This window comes from Chiloscyllium plagiosum, unplaced genomic scaffold (assembly GCF_037043375.1).
Source record: "Chiloscyllium plagiosum isolate Xiang-an unplaced genomic scaffold, Cpla_swu_hap1 HiC_scaffold_27, whole genome shotgun sequence".
NCBI classification, from domain to species: domain Eukaryota; kingdom Metazoa; phylum Chordata; class Chondrichthyes; order Orectolobiformes; family Hemiscylliidae; genus Chiloscyllium; species Chiloscyllium plagiosum.
In genome coordinates this window covers 12,133,226-12,157,744 of record NW_028270165.1, presented here as the reverse complement: position 1 = coordinate 12,157,744, position 24,519 = coordinate 12,133,226, and the positions used below count along the sequence as shown (strand labels likewise).

Sequence of the window (24,519 nt, the reverse complement as noted above, 5' to 3'; positions counted from 1 at the left end):
GTTTACTCCTGGACAGAGGGGGCAGCACTATCTCCAGCTCAGCAGTGTGTTTGTTAGCTTATCAGCATATCCAACTATATTAATCAAAAGTACCTCACGCTAGCTACACAATAAACCAGCGATGTTAATTCCCATTATCTCTTTAGTTGTGCCCTTATAGTTTTTTCTTCATTCTACTTAATGTTATTCTAATGTCACAGTTAGAGATTTAGTGCCAGCTTTTGCAACAATGGTCTTGCATTCCAGACCCTACTTAATATTTTCCCAATGTCATGATTAGATATTTATTATCAATAGTCTCAAGCAGGCTGACTCTACTAATTATTAATTAGATATTTAATATCATGTCCCAAATATTTATTGTCCCAATCCTGTCAATTATATTTAGTAGGTGAGTCTAACTTTACTGACTGTTATCTCATCTTGCCATGGTGACCTTTCAGCCTCAACCTTACTCTGCTAATTAGTGTAAGAGCTTTCCACTATCCTTTGCAACAAATTGGCAGTGATCTCCATGCTTTCATGCTCTTTATTTTCCATACTATCTAAAAATAGACTCAGAGTTGTAGAGCAGACCAGATGTCCTAAATTAATTTAGTGACCCATTTGCCAGCATTTCACCCCTTACCCCTCTGAATCTTTCGTATTCATAACCCCATCCAGATGCATTTTAAATAATGTAACTGTACCACTTACTCTGGCAGCTCATTCCATAAACATACCACCCTCTGTGCGAAAAGGTTGCCCCTAAGGACCCTCAGAAATCTTTCCCCCCTCACCCTAAATCTATGCCCTCCAGTTCTGGTCTCGGCGCCTTTCCCCCATAACAAGAGGAAAAGACATACAAAAATTGAGCAGCCAGACAAAATGCAAAAGGAATAAAATATCGAGCCATAGGAAAAAAAGTTGTGGCTCTATCTTTTTTCCCCTGTTGGCATTTGGACACTTAAAATCTGTCAGTAATACCAACATCCCCGTAGAGCATACTGCGCATGTTTGCCGGTGTCAGCAACGCAGTGCGCATGCTGGCCAGTGTCAGCAAAACACTGAGCATGCTCATCACTGTGCACAAAAAAAGGCGCGAGACCTTCTTTTGATTGACCAATAGGCAGCATTGGAGGACTGGAAGAAGACTGGTCCTCCTACCAATCAGAGCCAGCCCATTGTCTGAATGCGGAAGTTGCACCATGAACTTCTCAAGCTGCGACTCCTGATCCTCTCTGTCTGAGTAAAGATTGAGCTTTACCCAGACTGCAAATTCCTTCCTGTGTCCCAGATATGTGAGTATGGCACTCTCTTGCTCCCATTCCATTTCTTTTTCATTCTGGGGTTCAGTTGTTGACTTGCAGCAACTGAAAGAAAAGAGAGTGAATCCGGGAGGGACAGACTCCGGAAACGTTGGTCCAGGTCTGTGTCTCAATTTGCAAAATAGACAGGCAGGAGATGGAGAAGTCGACGTTTCGGGTGTAACCCTTCCTCGGGCCTGGGGCTGGGTGTAGAAGCTGCAGATAAAGGGGGTGGGAGTGAAGTGGGGATAGGTCAAGACAGGGAGAGGGTACGACCTGGTTGGTCAATGGGAGGAATGAATCTGGTTGGTGGCAGGGAACGAGGAGGGAGGTTTTTTGAAATTGGAAAACTCAACATTGAGTCCTTCGGGCTGTAGGCTGCCTGGAAGATGAGGTGTGGTCCCTCCAATTTGCAGTTAGGTTCGTTGTGGCAATGGAGGAGGCCAAAGATGGTCATGTCAGAAAGGGGGTGGGAAGGGGAATTGAAATGAGTGGTGACTGGGAGGTCTGGTCAGCTCTGTGGACCCAGCTGTGATGCTCAGTGAACCTTTCAAAAGTTTGCGCTGGCTCTCCCTGATATAGAGAGGACCACAATCAGCAAACACAGGGCAAATGCAGTACCACAATATGAAGTTATAGCCTTGGCTGTGGCAAAGAAAAACACAAAAGGAGGTGCATTGTTTAAATGGAGATGTATTTGGATGTGGAGAAAGTGAGAACTGCAGATGCTGGAGATCAGGGTCAAAGATTGTGGCACTGGAAGGGCACGGTAGGTGAGGCAGCATCTCAGGAGCAGGAGAGTTGACGTTTCGGGCACGAGCCCTTCATCGAGACTGATGTGTGGATGGGCAAAGAGGCCTCAGTGTCCTCCTCCTCCAGTCACTGCCAGTTGTCAGACTGGTGCAGCAGGCAATCAGCAAGGCAAGCGTTATATTAGCAAGAGGAATTGAGTTCAGAAGTGGGGGTGTCTTCCTGCAGTTAGGGTGTCATTGAATATATTCAAGGCTGAGTTCATCTGATTTTTGAACAACAAAGAAGTGGATGATTGTGGGGGAAGGCAAGAACATAGTTTTAAGACCAGTATAGAACAGTTCCAGAGTCATACAGCACAAAAACAGACCCTTTAGTCCAACTAGTCATAGAGATGTACAGCATGGAAACAGACCCTTTGGTCCAACTCATCCATGCCGACCAGATATCCCAACCCAATCTGGTCCCACCTGTCGGCACCTAGCCCGTATCCCTCAAAACCCTTCCCATTCATATACCCATCCAGATGCCTTTTAAATATTGCAATTGTACTAACCTCCACCACTTCCTCTGGCAGCTCATTCCAAACATGTACCACCCTCTGTGTGAAAAAATTGACCCTAAAACCTCTTTTGTATCTTTCCCCTCTCACCCTAAACCTATGGCCTCTAGTTCTGGACCCCCACCGCAGGGAAAAGACCTTGGCTATTTATCCTATCCATGCATTTCATGATTTTGTAAACCTCTATAAGGTTACTCCTTAGCCTCCAACGCTCCAGGGAAAACAGCCCTAGCCTCCCTATAGATCAAATCCTCCAACCCTGGTAACATCCTTGTAAATTTTCCTAAACCCTTTCAAGTTTCACAACGTCTTACCGATAGTAAGGAAACCAGAATTGCATACAATATTCCAAATGTGGCCTAACCAATGTCCTGTACAGCGACAACATAACTTCCCAAATCCTATACTCAGAGGATTGGGAAAGTTTTCAAAATCTACAAAAGACACCTGGGAAAGAATGGAGGGACAAACCGAACCTTTGAGGGTCAGCTTGGAGGCATCAGGTCTCAGGACAGGGGGTGGGGATGAACCCAGCTATGGGCCATATGCCAGCAAGTGGGACTAGATTAATTTAGGATATCTGGTCAGTACAGTCGTGTTGGGGACAGAAGGGTCTGTTTCTGTGCTATATATCTCTATGACTCTGGCGTTGTACTAACGTTTGCCACGTGAGTAGGTTCACTTTCTCTCTACTGTCAATGTTAATGCCTTGACGTCTCATTGTGCTCCAACCCTCCCGGGGACGTTAACCGTTTTGTCTGGTTGTTCCTAAAGAAGCTGCGTGGCAGGTTCACCCTGAATTGACACTTTCGTTTTGCTTCCCCAAATCAGACCTGCTCACTCTCAGCAGTATCTGTGTTGTGAAAGATATTAGCTTTTCAGGCGGAGATATTCAAAGTTCAGAGAGATGGCAGTCTTGACGTTTTTGCTTTTCTGCTCCATAAGATCCTGAATCAGCACCCTCAGGAGGAATTAGTTAGAGCGGAGTGAGAACAGAGGGGGAGAGAGAGTGGGATGGTGCTTTCAATTTTGTGGAACAACAAAAGAATATTCCACAGAAAGTAGAATTCCTTGTTCAGAATTTCTACCCTGCACTGACAGTGATGACCTTTGTAATTTCTTTATACAGAGTACAGTAGCACCTCGACATACGAACGACCCTATTCATGTACAAACCGGTTTATGAACAGGATTGTACGTAAAATTTTGCTTCAAGGTACGAACGCAAAAAGCCCATGTGCGACCACGTGGTTTCATTGTTCTGCTTTGCTACGCGCTTGTTGAACGCAAAAGCTCATCGGGCCCCGAGTGATCTCCTTCAGTTCGTCTTTGGCGCGTGAGCTGTGAACAGCCGTCCAAGCATTCTTACGCTATCCGAACAATGGGAAAAGTTGATTCAATTCGCGAACCGGGTCCAGGAACGGATTAAGTTCGTAAGTTGAGCCGCGACTGTATTTGAAAATCTGAAGACGGAAGTTTCAAAATCAACAGATGATGGTCTTATTCCCGAAACGTTGACTCTCCTGCTCCTCGGATGCAGCCTCACCTGCTGTGCTTTTCCAGCGCTGCACTTTTCAACACTGACTCGCCAGCGTCTGCAGTCCTCACTTTGACGTCAATGTCTGACAGTCACTCAATCCATCGGGACCGCAAAGGTTTTCAACTATGATTCTGTGAGAAGGAGTAAAGCTTTTTGGTTCCTGTTTGAGTACGTTTTCAGCATCAATGGGACTGGATGAGAGACCCTACCATTGCAGCGCACTGAGTGTGGAGCCTAAAACAGCCATACGGCCTGGAAAGAAGAATTCACAGTAGGAAGTGGCTCCACACTTCGGCCATGGAGAAACCTGAGGAATCCCACCTCTTGGAGAAACCGTGGAAGTGTGGTGACTGTGGGAAAGGCTTCCGTTTCCCATCTTCCCTGGAGATTCATCGGCGTAGTCACACCGGGCAGAAGCCGTTCCCCTGCCCTGTCTGTGGGGAGGGCTTCAGACATTCCTCCTCTCTGCTGAGGCACCAGCGGGTCCACACGGGGGCGAGGCCATTCAGCTGCCCCAAGTGCGGGAAGGCCTTCAGCGATTCCTCCTCTCTGCTGAGGCACCAGCGGGCCCACACAGGGGAGAGGCCCTTCAGCTGCCCCGAGTGCGGGAAGGCCTTCAGTAATTCCTCCTCTCTGCTGAGGCACCAGCGGGCCCACACTGGGGAGAGGCCCTTCAGCTGCCCCGAATGCAGAAAGGCCTTCAGCAATTCCTCCTCTCTGCTGAGGCACCAGCAGGCCCACACTGGAGAGAGGCCCTTCAGCTGCCCCGAGTGCGGGAAGGCCTTCAACAATTCCTCCACCCTGCTGAGGCACCAGCGGGTCCACACCGGGGAGCGGCCCTTCTGCTGCACTGAGTGCAGGAAGACTTTCAGCAATTCCTCCAACCTGCTGACCCACCAACGGGTCCACATTGGGGAGAGGCCCTTCAGCTGCCCCGAGTGCGGGAAGGCCTTCAGCAATTCCTCCGACAGGCTGACCCACCAGCGGATACACACCGGCGAGAGGCCATTCCCCTGCCCCGAGTGTGGGAAGGTCTTCACCCGCTCCTCCAACCTCCGGAGGCACCAGCAAGTTCACGTACAATCGCAGGGGGATTGAAGGAGCGACGGCTGAATTCCATTATTCACTGGACCATCAACCCAGTTCCCGGGACTCCCGGGTTTGAATCCCACTGCGGCAGATGGCGCTATACAGGGTATGGGTTGAAATTGCTGAGTGAGGCAACACTTCCTCCGGGTTACAGCTGTACCAAGGATCCAATTAGAAAGGGACATCTCGGTGCTGATCAATAGTAAAGACAGTGCGGTGCGGTGGGTGTGTATGCGTGAGTGAGTGTGCTTTGACCTTGAGCTGTTTAAAAAGCAGTTACTTTTTCTCTGCTTTTTTGCTGAGGGGGATTTGAAGCTGTAACAAAGTTGGGTCACAATAAAGGTTAAGTGAACTTAATGCCGAGCTCAGACTCTCATTGAAGGCTTTGAGCTCCGAGAGGTTTTTGTTTTAAAGCTACTAATTTCTTTCAGCCTCCTGCACTAAGCTTCCAATGTCGAATATCAGATGGATCAGTGAATGAGCAGCCAGTACCGTGAGAAATTGTCAATTTTTCAGGAGTGCAGAGTGTGTCGTTTCATCGGCGTTGTAAGGTTTCGTGGCAGCATCGGGTGGTGTGGGCTGTGTTCAATAGAAACGATGTGAAGGAGCCGATGTTGGACTGGGCTGGATAAAGTTAAAAATCACACAACACCAGGTTATAGTCCAACAGGTTTATTTGGAAGTGTGAGGTTTTGGAGCGCTGCTCCTTCATTGTGTAACTGTGGAACAGGATCATAAGACACAGATTTTATAGCAAAAGATCAGTGTCATGCAACTGAAATGACATATTGAACAAACCAAGATTGCTGTTAAGTCTTTCACCTTTTAGAATGAGTTGCAGGTTTCAGTTCATTAATCTGTGAATCCCAGAACTACTATTAATTCACATTCTCGAGATGACTTAAGGTTTTTTTTAAAAAAAGTGACACCTCAGCCCAGACAATGCATTAAAGGTGTGAGGTTTGAGTCTGTCAATAACCCAATCTTGAATCAGACTGGTTCTCATTCCAAAGTAGGAATTTATAAAATATTACATGAATTGACTGTCTCCAGTTTGTGCACTTTTTGAGCAAAGTAAAATGTATCTGCAAACATAATTCTGCCAATACAAGTTTGCCCACAAAGTGATGTGTGAATGCGTGCATGTGAGTTTGTGCATGAGTGCACGTAAGAGTGTGTGCATGTTTGGTAAAGTGAGAGTGTGATGGAGTATATGCCTGTGAGTGTGTTGGGTTGTATGTGTGGGTGTCTGAGAGAACACGTGTGTATGAGTGAGGTATTAATAAAAGAAAGGGCTTGCATTTTGCTAAAACAAGGAAGGGCAGGATTTGTACAGATAATGGTAGGGCCCTGTGTCGTGCTGTAAAAGAGAGACATGGTGGGGTTCAGGTACACAGTTCTTTGAAAGTTGCATCGCTGCTAGACAGGGTGGTCAAGAAGGCATTTAGCATACTTGCCTTCATTGTTCACACCATTTGAGTAGAGGGGTTGGGACATCATGTTGAGGTTGTACAGGATGTTGGTGAGGCCACTTGTCGAGTACTGAGTATGCTTCTAGTGTCCCTGTAATAGGGAGAATTCTATTAGAGAGTGTTCAGTAAAGATTTACCAGGATGTTGCCAAGACTGGAGGGTTTGAGTTCTAAGGAGAGGCTGGGACTTTATTCACTGGAGCACAGGAAATTGAGGGGTGACATAATTGAGATTAATAAAATCATGGGCAGTGGAGGTAAGGTGAACACCAAAAGGCTCTTGCTTAGCGTAGGGGAGCTCAAGACTAGGGGGTATATTTCTTTAAAGTGAGAGGAGAAGATTTAAAAGGAACCTGAGTGGCAATGTTTTGACTGAGGGCGGTTTACACGTGGAATGAACTTGGATGAGGATGTGGTAGATGCAGATGAAGTTACAAATTTTAAATGACATTTGGATGAGTACATGAATAGAAAGGTTTAGAGGGACATGGGCCAAACGCAGGCAAGTGGGACAAGCTTAGTTTGGGAATCCTGATTGAGTGATCTTATTGAAGTGGTCTTATTGAAACCAGTAGAATTCTGAAAGGGGCTTGACAGGATAAAAGTAGATAAAATGCTCCTTTGTGGAGGGAGTCATAGAATCCCAACAATGTGGAAGCAGGCCATTCGGCCCATCTATTCCACATTAGCCCTCTGAAGAGCATCTCGCCCACATCCATCCCATGGCCAATCCACCCTAAGTTTCACATCCCTGGTCACTAAGGGTAATTTAGCACAGGCAATCCACCCTAACCTCTACAACCTAATCTATAAATTACCTTCTCAAAAATGTCATTTAAATGTAGAGTTTTTCTCGAAGAACAATGTCAGTCCTGACTCAACATTCGGGCGCAGACAGAATTCACACTTACTGTTAGAAAAGCTCTGCATTTGAGTAGCATTCTTGAGAAGGTAACAAAAAACAAGTTCTGGGATTAACATACCAAAGAGCAGAAACCTATTCTAAAGGTGAAAGATTTAATCTAAAATTGTTTGATGTGTCACATTTCCATGACACTAGACTCCTTTGGATATAAATTGTGATCATGATCTCATTCTCCACAACCACCTGATGAAGGAGCGACGCTCTGAAAGCTAGTGCTTCCAAACAAACCTGCTGGATTATAACCTGGTGTTGTGTGATTTTTAACTTTATCCATGGGAAACACATGAGTTGTGGGACTGGTAACAGTTCTTATTTTGTGATCTATTCCACGTGAAATTTCTCCTCTTGCAGGCACGGGTGAACAGTTTGTTTTTGTGCTTTGTGCGAGATCAGGCTAGCAGCTTTTAAATCCTTATGTCAAGCAGCAGAAGCAAACTATTGATCAGCAATTGTATTCCGAGAGTGGTACTTCCAGCTCTGGTAATCCTGTTGCATCAACAGAGAGAGGGGGAGGATGTCACATCTAAAGAGCAGACAGAAAAGTTATTTCGCTTGTTCAGTCAGTTGAGTAGGTTCTGCACTCAGATGAGACTGGATACTGCTTTTACTGGATCAGAATTAACCTGCTTATTTTCTTAAAAATTAAACCATCTCACGGCCATTCCAACCCCCTTTTTAAAAAATGACTGCACTGTTTCCAATACGGTCGTGCTTTCTAAATATTACCATGTATTTTTAATTATGTACAATGTCTCTTTAGATTTCAATGTACCTTTTTAAATATGAAAATGCCCCTTTACATGTAGCTCAGCGCTTTAAATGTGTTATGTTCCTCTCAGCGCAATCTTGCTCCTCGATAATGTATATTTACCCCTTTAGATATCAGTATGTCTCTTAAAAGGGTACTTCTGCTTAAAAATAGGGCAACGTTTCTTCGAAATGTGGATTCATTTAGATATAACTGCTTCACTTTACATATTAAGATATCCCTTTGAATGTGCCCACATCCCTTTTGAAATATAATCTCGTCCATTTACATCTCTTTATTTGCAGAAATATCCGTTAAAATGTCCGTGTCCCTTTAAAATGCAGATTGCCCCCTTTCGATATGACGCCGTTCCGTTAGATGTAGGAATCTCTGTTTAAATTGAGCCGTGAGCTTTCCCAATGGAGACAGGGCTCCTGGAAACGTGGCAGTGTCCCCCCTGCAGCTGCAGAGCGAGACAGGAGAGTTTGTTTTTGTGAATGAGCAGTTGTAGCGCGAGGTGGCTGTTGCTTGGTGACGGTGAGGCTCCCCCGGCCCCGCCCATCCCCCCGGGCAGACGTCACGCGGGGACGAAGGCGGTTGGGAGGAGAAGTCGCTCGAGCGGGGAAGCGGCGGGAGGGCGGCCGTTAGGAAAATGGCGCCGTGCGGCCCGGGGCAGACACCCGTCACTGGGCACCGCCGCCTTCCTGGCGCAGCTGCTGGGACACGGCCACACCGGCCGGCTGTACAGCAGGCAGGAGCCGGTGAGCATTCTGGAGGCGGATGGGGTTAAGGGCCTGTTTGGGAACTCGTCGGCCGCCTGGGTGGTGGAGTTCTACTGGTCGTGGGGCGGCCCCTGTGTCAACTATGGGGCCACCTGGAAGGTACTGGGCCCGGGAGGTGAAAGGTGAGGCAGGTTGTGGGGGGGGACGGAGGGGAAGGAATGTGGGGCCTGTCCTGTCATAGTGACATTTTACACTCACTTTCCATCTGCTTTTACTGGGGCTTGTGATTTTTACCCTCACTTTTTAAATTCTTGTCCTGTTTATCCTCACTTTTTAAAAATCCTTGTGCTGTTTACTCTTGCTATTACTTGTGCAATTCCCTAGGGTAGTGTGGAAATACTAGTGAAGGAGATTATGCACCAGCATGTATATGTTCCTCAGTCATTGAAGGGGTGGGATCCTGTGGAGAATGGTTAGTAAAGCATGTGGTATATTAAGCCTTATGAACATTGACATACAGTAGTTTGTAATTTGTCAAAGTATGCTTCTCATAGAGTTGTACAGACCCTTTGGTCCAACCTGTCCATGCTGACCAGATATCCAAATTTAATGTTGACAGTATAGTGCTGGATAAACACAGCAGCTCAGGCAGCATCCAAGGAGCAGGAGAATCGATGTTTCGGGCATAAGTCCTTCAACATAATGAAGTGCTTATGCCCGAAACATCGATTCTCCTGCTCCTCAGGTGCTGCCTGACCTGCTGTGCTTTTACAGCACTACACTCTCTCTGCTCTGATCTCCAGCATCTGCAGTCCTCACTTTCTCCTAGTTGATTTCAACATTACTGCGAAGTCTCTTCCATGGATGCCTACCTGGAAGAAGTTCTCCTCCTCTGTCTACAAAGATCTGAGAGTCCCTCTCTCACTGTACCCCCCAAGTCCTCTCCTCTGTCCAGAATTTCTTCAGCCATGTCCTCAAGCAATTTGACTACCACAGCCATATCTCCTTTCTCATTGCTTAGCTATGGAACCATCTGATCCCACATGGACTCCGGACCACATTCAGACCAACCCAGTTTGGACCTGAACAGGATACCCAGTACACACTACAAATCCAAAACCTTCACCAATGATTCTCTTTTTGGATCCTCCACTGCACACTATCAGCCATCTACTTTACCTGCAGTCAGTCCTGCCCAAGCTCAGAGCCTCACCTTTCCCAGAACTGCAACCCAGATTCTACATCCTCAGAAAAGATTCCTGTTGAAGGGCTTATGCCCAAAATGTCAATTCTCCTGCTCCTCAGATGCTGCCTGACCTGCTGTGCTTTTCCAACACTCTCAACTCGGATCTCCAGCATTTGCAGTCCTCACTTTCTCCGAGATATCCTAAATTAATCTAGTCCCATTTGCCAGCACTTGGCTCATATCCCTCTAAACTCTTCCTATTCATATATCCATCCAGATACCTTTTAAATGTTGTAATTGAACCAGCCTCCACCACTTCCTCCGGTAGCTCCTTCCATACACGCACCACACTCTGCATGGAAACGTTGCCCCTTAGGTACCTTTTATATCTTTCCGCTCTCAACCTAAACCTATACCCTCTAGTTCTGAACTTTACCGCTACACTGGGGAAAACACAGAGATTGAGCAGCCAGACAAAATGCCAAAACAATAAAATGTCAAGCCATGTGGGGGAAAAAAAAATTGTGGCTCTACCCTTTTTTCTCCTCTTGGTATTTGGACACTTAAAATCTGTCAGTAACACTAGTATCGCCACAGAGCATATTGCAGGGCGCGTGTTCAGTAGTGTCACCAAAATATTGGGCATGTTCCTTGCTGTCGGCAGAAAAGGCGCAAGATTTTCTTTTGATGGACCGATAAGGAGCACTGGAGAACCTGAAGGTGACTTGTCCTCTTGACAACCAGAGCTCCCCTACTGTCTGAAAGCAGAAGTTGGACCATGACCTTCTGAAGCTGCTGCTGCTCCACTCTCTCAGAATGAAGATTGAGCTTCAGCCCAGACTGCAACTTCCTTCCTCTGTCTAACATCTGTGAGTACAACACTCTTTTCTCACCCCTTTTTCTATTTATTTTTCATTCTGGGGTTTAATTGTTGACTTGCAGCAACCGAAAGGAGAGGGAACAAATCCAGGGAGGGGGCAGACTCGGGAAATGTTGGTCCAGGTCTGTGTTTCAATTGGCAAAATAGACCGGCAGGAGGCTGGAAGAATGCAGCAAGCCAGGCAGCATCAGGAGGTGGAGAAGTTGACGTTTCGGGGTGTAACCCTTGTTCCAGACTGAGGATGGGTGTAGGGGAAGGTGCAGAACAAGTGTGTGCTGGGTGGTGAAGTGGAGATAGCTGGAGAGAGGTAGAGGGTACAACCTGGTTGATAAGTGGGTGGAAGGAATCTGGTTGGTGCACATCCCTATTCATGTACATATTCAAATGCATGTTGCAGGTCAGGCAACATCCGAGCAGCAGGAAAATCTATGTTTTGGGCATAAGCTCTGATGAAGGACATATGCTTGGACCGTCGATTTTCCTGCTTTTCAGATGCTGCCTGGCCTGTGCCTTTCTAGCACCGCACTCTGGGCTCTGATCTCCAGCATCTGCAGCCCTCACTTACTTCCAGTGAAAACGTCTCAGCCTATCCATCAAAATGGAAGTAGATTCATATCCAGTTATGATCTGTTCAATGCTGGTCCAAGCTCGAAAGACCAAATGGTCTACTCCTGCTCCCAATTCTGACACTGTGTCCAGGACATCAACAGACCACAAGACATAGGAGCAGAAATAATGCTATTCTGCCCATCATCTCTGCTCCATCATTTTATCATGGCTGATGAGTTTCTCAAACCCATTCTTCCACTTTCTCCCTGTAACGCTCAATCCCCTTGATACTCAAGAGCCGATCTGTCTCCGTCTTAAATTTTCTCAGTGACTTGTCCTCCACAGCCTTCTGTGGCAATGAATTCCATAGATTCACTGCTCTCTGGCTGATGAAGTTTCTCCTTGCCTCTATTCTGAAAGGTTTTCCCTTTACTCGAAGGCTGTGCCATCGAGTCCTAGTCTCTTCTACCAGTGGAAACATCTTCCCAATGTCCACTTTGGCCAGTCTGTTCAGTATTCTATATGTTTCAGTTAGATCCCCCTGAGTGTGGACCTGTTCATCGGAATGATCCAGACCCTTCAGGATGAGGTTCAGCAAAGTAAAAATGGAGGGAGAGTGTGTGGGATGGAGATTTTCAGCTTCTCAGGAATAAGAGAGGAAAGAGAGTTCATTATGAATTATAATTTATCGGATAGGCCAATGGGCCGAGGAATGGTAGATAGAGTTTAATTTAGAGAAATGTGAGGTGTTGCATTTTGGAAAGGCAAATTGGGACAGGACTTATACACTAAATGGTCAGGTCCTGGGGAGTGTTCCTGAACCAAGAGACAGGGAGTGTAGGTTCCTTTCCTTGAAAGTGGAGTCACAAGTAGAGATGGTAGTGAAGAAAGTGTTTGGTATGCTTTCCTTTATTGGTCAGTGGATTGAGTATAGGAGTTGGGAGGTTATGTTGAGGCAGTACAGGAGGTCTGGAATACTGTATACAGTTCTGGTCTCTCTACTATAGGAACGATGTTGTGAAACTTTGAAAGGGTTTTGAAAAGAGTTACAAGACTGTTGCCAGAGTTGGTGAGTTTGAGCTACAGGGAGAGGCTGAGTAGGCCAGCAATGTTTTCCCTGGAGCATTCAAGGCTGAGGTGACCTTTAGAAGTTTAAGGGGCATGGATAGGGTGAATAGGGTTTGTTCCCAGGGTAGGGGAGTCCAGAACAAGAGGGGCATCGGTTTAAGGTGGGTGAGGAAAGGGACCTGAGAGGCATTTTTTTCATGCAGAGGGTGGTGTATGTATGGAACAAACTAACAGAGGAAGTGGAGGAGGCTGGTACAATTAGAGCATTTTAAAAGGCATCTGGCTGAGTACATGAATAGAAAGGGTTTAGAGGGATGTTGCCCAAATGCTAGCAAATGAGACGAGATTAATTTAGGATATCTGGTCGGTACGGACGGGTTGGACGGAAGGGTCTGTTTCCATGCTATATGATTCTAATCGTCTTCGGTGAAAGCAGAAATGTGGTTATGAAGAATGGACTTTTTTGCCCTTAGTGGGAGCAGAAGAAGTTACAGTAAAATCTTTCAATTGTGAGACTGCAACTGAGTACATCCGGGATTTTGGTGGGAGATGGGAATTCATTGCACTGTGGAATGCAGCCCTACCCTTTCCACACATTTCTGCTGGTGGATGAGACCAGGTCTCAAGATTAGGGGGAGTAGATTTAGGACAGACATTAGGAGGAACCACTATTCCCAGAGAGTCATGAATCTATGGAATTCTTTGCCTGTGGAAGCAGTAGAGGCAGCTTCATTAAGTATATTGAAGACACGGTTGGATGGGTTTTGCATGGTCAGGGACTTAAGGGTAGTTGGTACAATGCAGGGAGGAGGAGCTGAGACGATGGATAAATCAGCCATGATCTTAATAAATGGCGGAGCGGACTGGGCGAGCCAAATGGCCTACTCTTGCTTCTATTACTATGAAACTATAACCCTGCATTTCCCATGGTTCACCATGGCATGTTGGAACCGGCGGTCAATGAGTTGAGCATCCCTGAATACTTCTAAGTGCCCGTCACGTTCCTCCTCATCTGAACAAATCCTGTGTATGCGTAGGGCTTGTCCATAAGGGGATGGCTGTTTTGGGTGGAAGCTGGAGAAGTGTAGCATCGTGAGGTTATGTGTGGGTTTGAGGTTGTGTGTGGTGCTGAGTTGCTGCCCATCCTTGACGGAGATGCAGGTGTCCAAGAATGAGACAGAATAGTCCAAAATGAGTTTGATGGTGACATGTTGATATCACTGTATAGCTTTTTCCGTGACTCCTCTCCATGTGTCCAGAAGAAGAAAGTGTCGTCAATGTACCCGGTGTATAGTGTTGGTTGGAGGTCCTGCGTAGAGAAGTCGTCTTGTTCCAACCTGTGCGTAAAAATGTTGGCATATTGGGGTGCAAATTTGGTCCCATGGCTGTTCCATGTGTCTGGATGAAGAACTGGTTGTCAAAGGTGAAGATGTTGTGATCGAGGATAAAGTGGATGAGTTGTAGCACGGTGGTCAGAGATTGGCAGTTGTTGGTATTGAGTAATGAGGCTGTTGCCGTGATGCCGACATTATGAGAGTACTGGTCCGTGGGTGCTGAGTTTCTGTAAGAAATCTGTAGTGTCGTGACAGAAGCTAGGGGTTCCCTGAATGATGGGTTTCAAGATGCCTTCAACATTGCGTGAGAACCTCTCCAGCTGAGTCCTATTGTCAGGGATGTGCAAGTTAGGATGGATTAGCCATGGGAAATACGGAGTAAGGGGGTAGGTATGGGTGGGATGCAATATGGAGGGCCAGAATGGAATAGATGGGCCGAATGACCTGCTTCCACGTTGTCAGGATTCTATGACGCCCCCAACAAAGGAGAATTTTATCTGCATCTATCCTGTCAAGCCCCTTTCAGAATTCTACTGGTTTGAATAAGATCACTTCTGGTTCATAGAGGTATACAGCACGGTCCAACCCCTTCATACCGACCAGGATTCCCAAATTAAACTAGTCCCATTTGCCTGCATTTGCCCATATCCCTCTCAACCTTTCTCTTCATGTACCCATCTAAATGTCGTTTAAATGTTGTACCAGGTACCTGCATCTACCACATCCTCAGCAAGTTCATTCCACATGCAAACAACACTCTGTCAAAGCGTTGCCCTTCAGGTTCCTTTTAAATCTCTCTCCCTCTCACATTAAAACAATATGCGCCCCCACCCCACTGTTTTGAGCACCCCGATGCTAAGGAACAGCCCTTTGCTATAATCCTTACCTCCACTCCTCAGATTTTATAAATCTCAATGAGGTCACCCCTCAACCTCCTGTGCTCCACCCTCTCCTTATAACTCAAGCCTTTCAGTCCTGGTAACGTTCTGGTAAATCTTTACCAAACCCCCTCTAATAGAGTTCTTCCTATTACAGGGTCACCAGAACTGTACTCAGTACTCTAAAATGGCCTCACCAACATTCTGTATAACCTCAACATGATGTCTCAACTCAGAAACTCAACAGCGTGAACAATGAAGGCATTTGTGCTAAATGCCTTCTTAACCACCCTACCTACCAGTGATGCAACTTTCAAAGAACTGTGTACCTGAACTCCTACTCCCCCATGTCTCTCTGTTTTACAACATGACCCAGGGCCCTACCATTAACTGTACAAATCCTGCCCGCCCTTGTTTTAACAAAACACAATCCCTTGCTTTTGGAATCCCTATTTTGGAAAAAGAACCAGTCTGATTCAAGATTGGGATACTGACAGACTCGAACATCACACTTTTCATGCATTGTTTGAGCTCAGATGCCACCCTTTTTAAATAAAACCTTAAGTCATCTCGAGAACGTGACTTAAAAGAGAAGCGAGTCAAACAGTCAGGGCAGGCAGGGACAAGGTAGGACTAATAAGTTAAACTGCATTTATTTCAATTCAAGGGGCCTAACAGGGAACGCAGATGAACTCAGGGCATGGTTAGGAACATGGGACTGGAATATCATAGCAATTACAGAAACGTGGCTCAGGGATGGGCAGGACCAGCAGCTTCATGTTCCAGGGTACAAGTGCTACAGGAAGAATAGAAAGGGAGGCAAGAGAGGAGGGGGTGGGGTGGCATTTTTGATAAGGGATAGCATTACAGCTGTGCTGAGGGAGGATATTACCGGAAATACATCTAGGGAAGTTATTTGGGTGGAACTGAGAAATAAGAAAGGGATGATAACCTTATTGAGATTGTATCATAGACCCCCTAATAGTCAGAGAGAAATTGAGAAACAAACTTGTAAGGAGATTTCTGCTATCTGGAAGAAAAATAGGGTGGTAATGATAGGGGATTTTAACTTTCCAAACATAGACTGGGACTGCCATAGTGTTAAGTGTTTAGATGGAGAGGAATTTGTCAAGTGTGTACAAGAAAATTTTCTGATTCGGTATGCGGATGTACCTACTAGAGAAGGTGCAAACCTTAACTTACTCTTGGGAAATAAGGCAGGACAGGTGACTGGGGTGTCAGTGGGGGAGCACTTTGGAGCCAGCGACCATAATTCTATTAGATTTAAAATAATGATGGAAAAGGATTGACCAGATTGTAAATTGGAGAAAGGCCAATTGTGACGGTATTAGGCAAGAACTTTTGAAAGCTGATTGGGGACAGATGTTCGCAGGTAAAGGGACGGCTGGAAAATGGGAAGCCTTCAGAAATGAGATAATGAGAATCCAGAGAGAGTATATTCCTGTTAGGGTAAAAGGAAAGGCTGGTAGGTATAAGGAATGCTGGATGACAAAAGAAATTGAGGGTTTGGTTAAGAAAAAGGAAGCATATGTTATGTATAGTGAATCCTTAGAGTATAAAAGAAGTAGAAGTATACTTAAGAGGGAAATCAGGAGGGCAAAAAGTGGACATGAGATAGCTTTGGCAAGTAAAATTAAGGAGAATCCAAAGAGTTTTTACATATATATATATTAAGGACAAAAGGGTAACTAGGGAGAGAATAGGGCCCCTCAAAGATCAGCATGGCGGTCTTTGTGTGGAGCCGCAGAAAATGGGGGAGATACTAAATTAGTATTTTGCATCAGTATTTACTGTGGAAAAGGATATGGAAGATATAGATTGTAGGGAAATAGATGGTGACATCTTGCAAAATGTCCATATTACAGAGGAGGAAATGCTGCATGTCTTGAAATCACCTAAAAGTGGATAAATTCCCAGGACCTGATCAGGTGTACCCTAGAACTCTGTGATAAGCTAGAGAAGTGATTGTTGGGCCTCTTGCTGAGATATTTGTATCATTGATCGTCAACAGGTGAGGTGCCGGAAGACTGGAGGTTGGGTAACGTGTTGCCACTGTTTAAGAAGGGTGGTAAGGACAAGCCAGCAAACTAGAGACCAGTGAGCCGAACATCAGTGGTGGGCAAGTTGTTGGAGGGAATCCTGAGGGACAGTATGTACATGTATTTGGAAAGGCAACGACTGATTAGGGATAGTCAGATTGAGTTTTTTGAGGAAGTAACAAAGAGGATTGATGAGGGAAGAGTGGTAGATGTGATGTATATGGACTTCAGTAAGGCGTTCGACAAGGTTGCCCATGGGAGACTGATTAGCAAGGTTAGATCTCACAGAATACAGGTAGAACTAGCCATTTGGATACAGAACTGGCTCCAAAGGTAGAAGACGGAGGGTGGTGGTGGAGGATTGTTTTTCAGGCTGGAGGCCTGTGACCAGTGGAGTGTCACAAGGATCAGTGCTGGGTCCTCTACTTTTTGTCATTTACCTAAATGATTTTGGATGTAAGCATAAGAGGAACAATTAGTAAGTTTGCAGATGACACCAAAATTGGAGGTGTAGTGAACAGCGAAGAGAGTTACCTCAGATTACAACAGGATCTTGACCAGATGGGCCAATGGGCTGAGAAGTGGCAGATGTAGTTTAATTCAGATAAAAGTGAGGTGCTGCATTTTGGGAAAGCAAATCTTAGCAGGACTTTTTCACTTCATGGTAAGGATCAACGAGGCAAAATGAGGACTGCAGATGCTGGAAACCAGAGTTTCGATCAGAGTGGTGCTGGAAAAGCACAGCAAGTCAGGCTGCATCCGAGGTGCAGGAAAATTGATGTTTCAGACAAAAGCCCTTCGTCAGGAATAAAGCTTTATTCCTGATGAAGGGCTTTTGCCCGAAATGTTGATTTACCTGTTCCTCGGATGCTACCTGACCTGCTGGGCTTTTCCAGTGCCACTCTGATTTAAACACTTAATGGTAAGGTCCTAGGGAGTGTTGCTAAACAAAGTGACCTCGGAGTGCAGGTTCATAGCTCCTTGAAAGTGGAGTTGCAGGTAGATAGGATAGTGAAGAGGGTGTTTGGTATGCTTTCTTTTATTGGTCAGAGTATTCAGTACAGGAGTTGGGGGGTCATGTTGTGGCTGTACAGGACATTGGTAGGGCATTTAAGAGGCATTTGGATGGGTATATGAATAGGAAGGGTTTGGTGGGATATGGGCCAGGTGCTGGCAAGTGGGACTAGATTGGGTTAGGATATCTGGTTGGCATGGACAAGTTGGACCGAAGGGTCTGTTTTCATGCTGTACATCTCTGTGACTCTGTGTTCTGGGATTTACATATTAATGAACTGAAACCTGCAACCCGTTCTAAAAGAGGAAAGACTGAACAGCAACCTATGGTTGTTCAATATATCCTATCAGTTGCATGACACTGATCTTTTTCTATAAAATCTCAGTCTTATGATCATGCACCACAACTCCCCGATGAAGGAGCAGCGCTCCAAAAGCTAGTGCTTCCAAATAAACCTGTTGGATTGTAACCTGGTGTTGTGTGATTTTTAACTTTACCCACTGCAGTCCAATACCAGCACTTCCACCACAATTCTAGTGAACACAGCACACACCTCCTGGTGCTGCCAGGAAACATTACAATGCTGATGAAGCGAAGCACTCTGCACTCCTGAAAAACTTAGAATTTCAAACAAAACTAGGTACTCATTCACTACTCCTGCTGATACATGACATTGGAAATTCAGTGCAGGAGGCTGAAAGAAAGGATCAGCTTTAAAACAAAACCTCTTGGAGTTCAAAGCTTTCAATGAGAGTCTGAGCCCGGCGATAAGTTCAGGTCACCTTTAATGCGACCCAACTTTGTTACAGCTTCAGATCTCCTCAACAAAAAGACACACAAAAGATAGCTCAAGGTCAAAGCTCACACACTCCCCACTCCACTTTCTTTACTATTGGTCACCACCGAGTTGTCCCTTTGTAATTGCATCCTTGGTACAGCTGTAACCCGGAGGAGGTATTGCCTCACCCAGCAATTTCATCCCATACACTGCATCCAAGTCAGTTTCTCCCCACACATTTGCCCGGCTGGGGCAGTGTTGAGTCAACCATATTGCTGTGGGTCGGCAGGGCACAGGCATGGGTAAAGCCCTTACTGCACTCTGGGCAGCTGAAGGCCTCTCCCTGGCATGGACCCACTGGTGCCTCAGCAGAATGAATAACTTGCTGAAGGCCTTCCTGCATTTTGTGCAGAGGAACAGCCTTTCCCGCAGTTGCCACACTTCCATGGTTTCTTCATGGGGCAGGATTCCTCAGGTTTCTCCATGGCCAAAGCTTCAGCTACAAGTGAGTGAGTGTATAGCAACTTGAAAGGGTTCAGAAAAGATTTACAAGCATGTTGCCAAAGTTGGAGGATTTGAGCTATGGGAGAGGCTGAACAGGTTGGGGCTGTTTTCCCTGGAGCGTCAGAGGTTAAGGGGTGACCTTATAGAGGTTTACAAAATTATGAGGGGCATGGATAGGGTAAATAGACTAATTCTTTTCCCTGGGGTCGGGGAGTCCAGAACTAGAGGGCATAGGTTTAGGGTGAGAGGGGAAAGATATAAAAGAGACCTAAGGGGCAACTTTTTCACAGAGGGTGGTACGTGTATGGAATGAACTGCCAGAGGATGCGGTGGAGGCTGATATAATTGTAACATTTAAAAGGCATTTGGATGAATAGGAAGGGTTTGGAGGGATATGGGCTGGGTGCTGGTAGATGGGACTCTATTGTGTTGAGATATCTGGACGGGTTGGACTGAAGGGTCTGTTCCATGCTGTACATCTCTATGACTCTTATGATAATTGGTCAACGAGTTAAGTCATAAAGGTTAGGTCATCTTTATCTTGAGATACAAAGGACTTGCAGCTTGCAGAGTGTGGTTAGTACTTTCTCATTGGTCTACTTCTGCATTCTAGTGGTTTTAGTAGTTAGTTGTTTATACAGCTACAGACACAAGCAGCAGCTCATCACGTAGCAATGCAGAAGCCATCTTGTGCAGCTCCTTCAGCCATTTTATCCTACCTTCCAGAGGCCCCATATCCTCTCACACTCCCTCCATTCTCACTTTGTTGAACCTAATCCCTGCTGTACCTCATCCTGAAGTGTCTGGTTCTTGCTGATTAACAGGTGTCACAAAGCTAGTACCTTTTTTTCCTAAAAGATGTTCCTTGGCTCAAGGAGACTGTGTCTTTGACTTTTTTTCCCAGAGGGGTAATAAACTGGGTCAATCTCCGATCAGTCTGGTTTGGTACAGAGATGAAAAGGATTTTAAGAGGCCTTTTGTTTATATGTAAACTGATGAGATTTCAGGCCAACGTGGTCATATTTTAGAAGTGACCTGTATAAAAAAGGGGTGTCGTCAGCTCTCGAACTGGTTGGAAGTTCAACAGGGAGCTGTGTGGAAACTCTGTCTCTCTTTTCTGCCTGTCAACTTCAATCTGTAAGTATGTGTTCTATTTATACTGGTTTTCAAATTGAGTTTGCTTATTGGGACTGTTGTATATATTCGAACAGCATAATTAAGTCTAGTTGGATAGGCTGAGTTCTGTAGGGGTTCTTTATTCTGATCTTTGTGTTTTAATTGTGTAATTTTGTGAATAATTGTCTGTTTTAAAATCTAGTAATCAACCAAGCTAACTTACTCCAGGTAATTTTTACTGTACACTTACTGAAACAAATTGCAAAGTTATGGTGTGGGGCTGCCTGCTTAAGAATGTTTAGTCCATAACACAGGCCCCCACACAGGGGAGATCTAATTGAAACATACCGAACACTGAACGGCCTGGGCAGAGTGGATGTTGGGAAGATGTTTCCACTGACAGAAGAGACTAGAAACCGAGGGCACAGCCTTTGAGTAAAGGGAAGACCTTTTAGAACCGAGATAAGGAGGAACCTTTCAACCAGAGAGTGTCGAATCTATTGAATTCATTGCCACAGAAGGCTGTGCAGGCCAGGTCGCTGAGGATATTTAAGACTGAGATAGATAGGCTCTTGAGTATCAAGGGGATCGAGAGTTACGGGGAGAAAGCGGGAGAATGGGATTGAGAAACGTATCAGCCACGATTGAATGGGCTGAATAGGCTGATGGGCTGAATAGCCTAATTTTGTGCTCCAATGTTTTATGGTCTCTTGCTGTCCTTAGACTCATGAGGGTGAGAATTGGGAGCAGGAGTAGGCCATTTGGTCTTTCGGGCCTGCACCAGCATTGAACAGATATGAATATACCTACATCGAGGTGGATATGCTGGGACACTTTTCACTGCAGCACAAGAGGTTGAGAGGTGACCTTGGTTTATAAAGTCAAGAAGGGATATTGTTGAGGTGCGTGGCAGATGCTGTTTCCTTCGGGTGGGGGTTTCAAGATTAGGGAGTACATTTTTAAGGTGAGAGGAGAAAGATTTAAAAAAAAAGACATGAAGAGCACCTTTTTCTTTTGGTTTACGTGTGGAATCACTCTTTCAATGTCCTGAGGAAATGGTGGATGCAGGAACTGTCAACATTTAAGACATTTAGATAAGTACATTAATAGGAAAAGTTTGGAGGGATATAGGTCAAACTAGATGGGACTAGATTAGTTTGTGAATATAGTCAGCATGGACTAGTTGGACTGAAGGGTCTGTTTCTGTTCTGTATTACTTTGTAACTATTCTGTACTGGTCTTAAAAACTTTTTTTTAAACTTTCCCCATCACCATCCACCAATCAGATGAATTCAGCCTTGAATATATTCAATGACCCTTCACAACTGCAGGAAGACATCCTCAATTCTGAACTCAATTCCTCTTGCTAATATATCACTTGCCTTGCTGATTGCTTGTTTCACCTGTCTGACAATTGGCATTGACTAGTGTAGAAGGACGCTGAGCTGAAAATGTGTTGCTGGAAAAGCGCAGCAGGTCAGGTAGCATCCAAGGAACAGGAGAATCGCCGTTTCGGGCATGAGCCCTTCTTCAGGAATGAGGAGAGTGTGCCAAGCAGGCTAAGATAAAAGGTAGGGAGGAGGGACTTGGAGGAGGGGCATTGGAAATGCGAGAGGTGGAAGGAGGTTAAGGTGAGGGTGATAGGCCGGAGTGGGGGTGGGGGTGGAGAGGTCAGGAAGAAGATTGCAGGTTAGGAAGGTGGTGCTGAGTTCGAGTGTTGGGACTGAGACAAGGTGGGGGGAGGGGAAATGAGGAAACTGGAGAAATCTGAATTCATCCCTCGTGGTTGGAGGGTTCCTAGGCGGAAGATGAGGCGCTCTTCCTCCAGCTGTCGTGTTGCAATGGTTTGGCGATGGAGGAGGCCAAGGACCTGCATGTCCTTGGTGGAGTGGGAGGGGGAGTTGAAGTGTTGAGTCACAGGGTGGTTGGGTTGGTTGGTCCGGGTGTCCCAGAGGTGTTCTCTGAAACGTTCCGTAAGGCGGCGGCCTGTAGAAGGCCCTTTGTACATCCACACATCATTCCTGATGAAGGGCTCATGTTGGAAATGTTAACTCTCCTGTTCCTCGGATACTGTCTGACCTGCTGTGCTTTTCCAGCGCCACACTTTGACTCTTAACCTCTAGCATCTGCAGTCCTCACTTCCTTCACATCCCAATGTGTCACTTTTAACAATGCAACTCCTTTCTGCTTTTTATTCCACAGTAAAGGCTATATTACCACATTGTGGTAATGCAATTGCCATGTGTTTGCCAACTGAGAACCGACCTGGACCAACGTTTCCGTAGTCCGTCCCCTCCCTGGATTCACTCCCTTTCCTTTCACTTGCTGTAAGTCAACAATTGAAGCCCAGAATGCAAAACCAGAAACGGAAAAAAGAGTGCTGTACCTCACAGATGTTGGACAGAGGAATGAAGTTGCAGTCTGGGGTGAAGCTCAAACATCATTCAGGGAGAGATTCGCAGCTTCCAAAGCTCATTGTCCAACTTCCGCATTCAGAGAATGGGGAGCTCTGAATGGCAGGAGGTCCAGTCTCTTTCCGGTCCTCCAGGGCTCTCTATTGGACCATCAAAAGAAGGTCGCAAACCGTTTGTGCGGAAATCTAGGAGTATGCGCAGATTTTTGCTGACACCGAAGAGCATAAGCAGTCCTTTGCTGACTCTGTGACTCTCGTTCTACATAGTTGGAACCTATATCACAAGACTAGGAATATGCCATTCACCCATTACAGCCTGTACTCAACTGTGGCCTAACTGCGCATATTTCAATACAGGTTCAGAAAGGTGCCTGCAGCTTTTTAATAAAATTGAAGATGCTTTAATGATGTTTCTGAATATATAATTTTAGCTGTTCTTCATTTTTAAGATCAGCCATTTCTCATACACCCCGATCTCTCATATAGACTCATCAACATCCATTCTCTCTCTTTTCTTAGAAAGTCATGATACAGCAATCAAAGAAGTCTTGAGGCACAAGAAATAACAGGTGCTGGGGGAAAAAGGGAAAGAGAATGGCTGGGGGTTGAGAGAGAGAAAATGGAGAGGGGTTGGGGGGAACAGGGAGAGAATGGACAGCGGGCAGCGACACCACAAATCCCACCTTTCCCAGGACCACAGCAGTCACTTCTCAATATACATGTGGTCATGGCAGCAGAATCATATAATCCCTGCAGGCTATTTGGCCCATCTAATTCACACCAAACTTCCAAACAGCTTCCCACCAGACCAACTCACCTACCATATGGCTCTGCAGCTCCCCCTGGCTTATTTCCCTAAACTGCAGATTGTTGGACTGTGGGTAGAAACCGCAGCACCCAGAGGTAAACCATGCACAAAGTCCACACAGACAGTCCCCAGAGGCTGGAATCAAACCCAGGTCCCTGGCAATGAGAGGCAGCAGCACTAGCCACAGAGTCACTGTGCTGCCCATAGCTTTTGGGTTCTGCTTTGTCTTTGTAGTTTCTGACTGGCTGTCGTCTCCTGACAGTGTTGGACCACACCCACTGCAGCCTCCCTTTCCCACTTCTCCAGCCCTGAGCATATTGGTTCCTGAATCCTGCTGCCAACTGCAGAGAACAGAGACGATCTCTGTCACTATTGTCCCTTACCACCACCTTCTTCCCCCCCCCCAACTTTGTTCTTCCTCCCACCACCCAGCCAGTTAGCTCCTCCCCCCTGCAGCCCTCTCTCAGATCCTCTTTACCTGCGTGATTCACACTCATACCCACCTGATCCTGTCCACTGACCCAATGAGAAGGCTCTGTCTGGAGATGAATGACCATTACCCGGAATAAAAAGCTGGTTAAGTTTTCCCCTGATGTGTATGCAGCCTGGCTTCCAGCTCCAACTCTGAGCCGAAGGTCTTCCAGCATGTGTTTGCTCTCATCCAGAGCCTCCCACCTTCTGCAAAGCAAAAGATAAGTCCCACCCAGTACTCTCCAATGCATGTTGTGTAACTGCTCAATTGTTTTTAGTGGCCAAGCAGAGGCTGATAGCCAAGTTCGGAACCCACGAGGATGGTCTCAACAGGGACCTTGGGTGACTCCACTTCATTGTTGAAAC

The 24,519-nt window shown here is 45.9% G+C and overlaps 1 protein-coding gene and 1 long non-coding RNA gene across 4 annotated transcripts; both read left to right on the top strand.

Moving 5' to 3' along the window:
• Positions 1–1,175: 1,175 nt before the first annotated feature.
• Positions 1,176–23,279, top strand: LOC148143129 (uncharacterized). 3 transcript variants are annotated; one of them, XR_015751119.1, is made up of 3 exons: positions 1,176–1,280; positions 10,944–11,148; positions 22,664–23,279. It is a non-coding gene; the product is annotated as an uncharacterized LOC148143129 (long non-coding RNA). The 3 variants fall into 3 exon arrangements; XR_015751117.1 differs by lacking the exon at positions 1,176–1,280 and adding an exon at positions 9,002–9,132; XR_015751118.1 differs by lacking the exon at positions 1,176–1,280 and adding an exon at positions 9,158–9,275.
• On the top strand, positions 4,409–6,748 carry LOC148143130 (uncharacterized). Its single transcript, XM_087974053.1, has one exon. The coding sequence runs from the start codon at positions 4,436–4,438 to the stop codon at positions 5,234–5,236; it is 801 nt and encodes a 266-aa protein (XP_087830179.1). The 5' UTR covers positions 4,409–4,435; the 3' UTR covers positions 5,237–6,748.
• Positions 23,280–24,519: the final 1,240 nt, after the last annotated feature.

Excerpts from the sequence above, each read along its gene's own strand:
- LOC148143130 (XM_087974053.1), top strand. The coding sequence starts at position 4,436 with ATGGAGAAACCTGAGGAATCCCACCTCTTGGAGAAACCGTGGAAGTGT.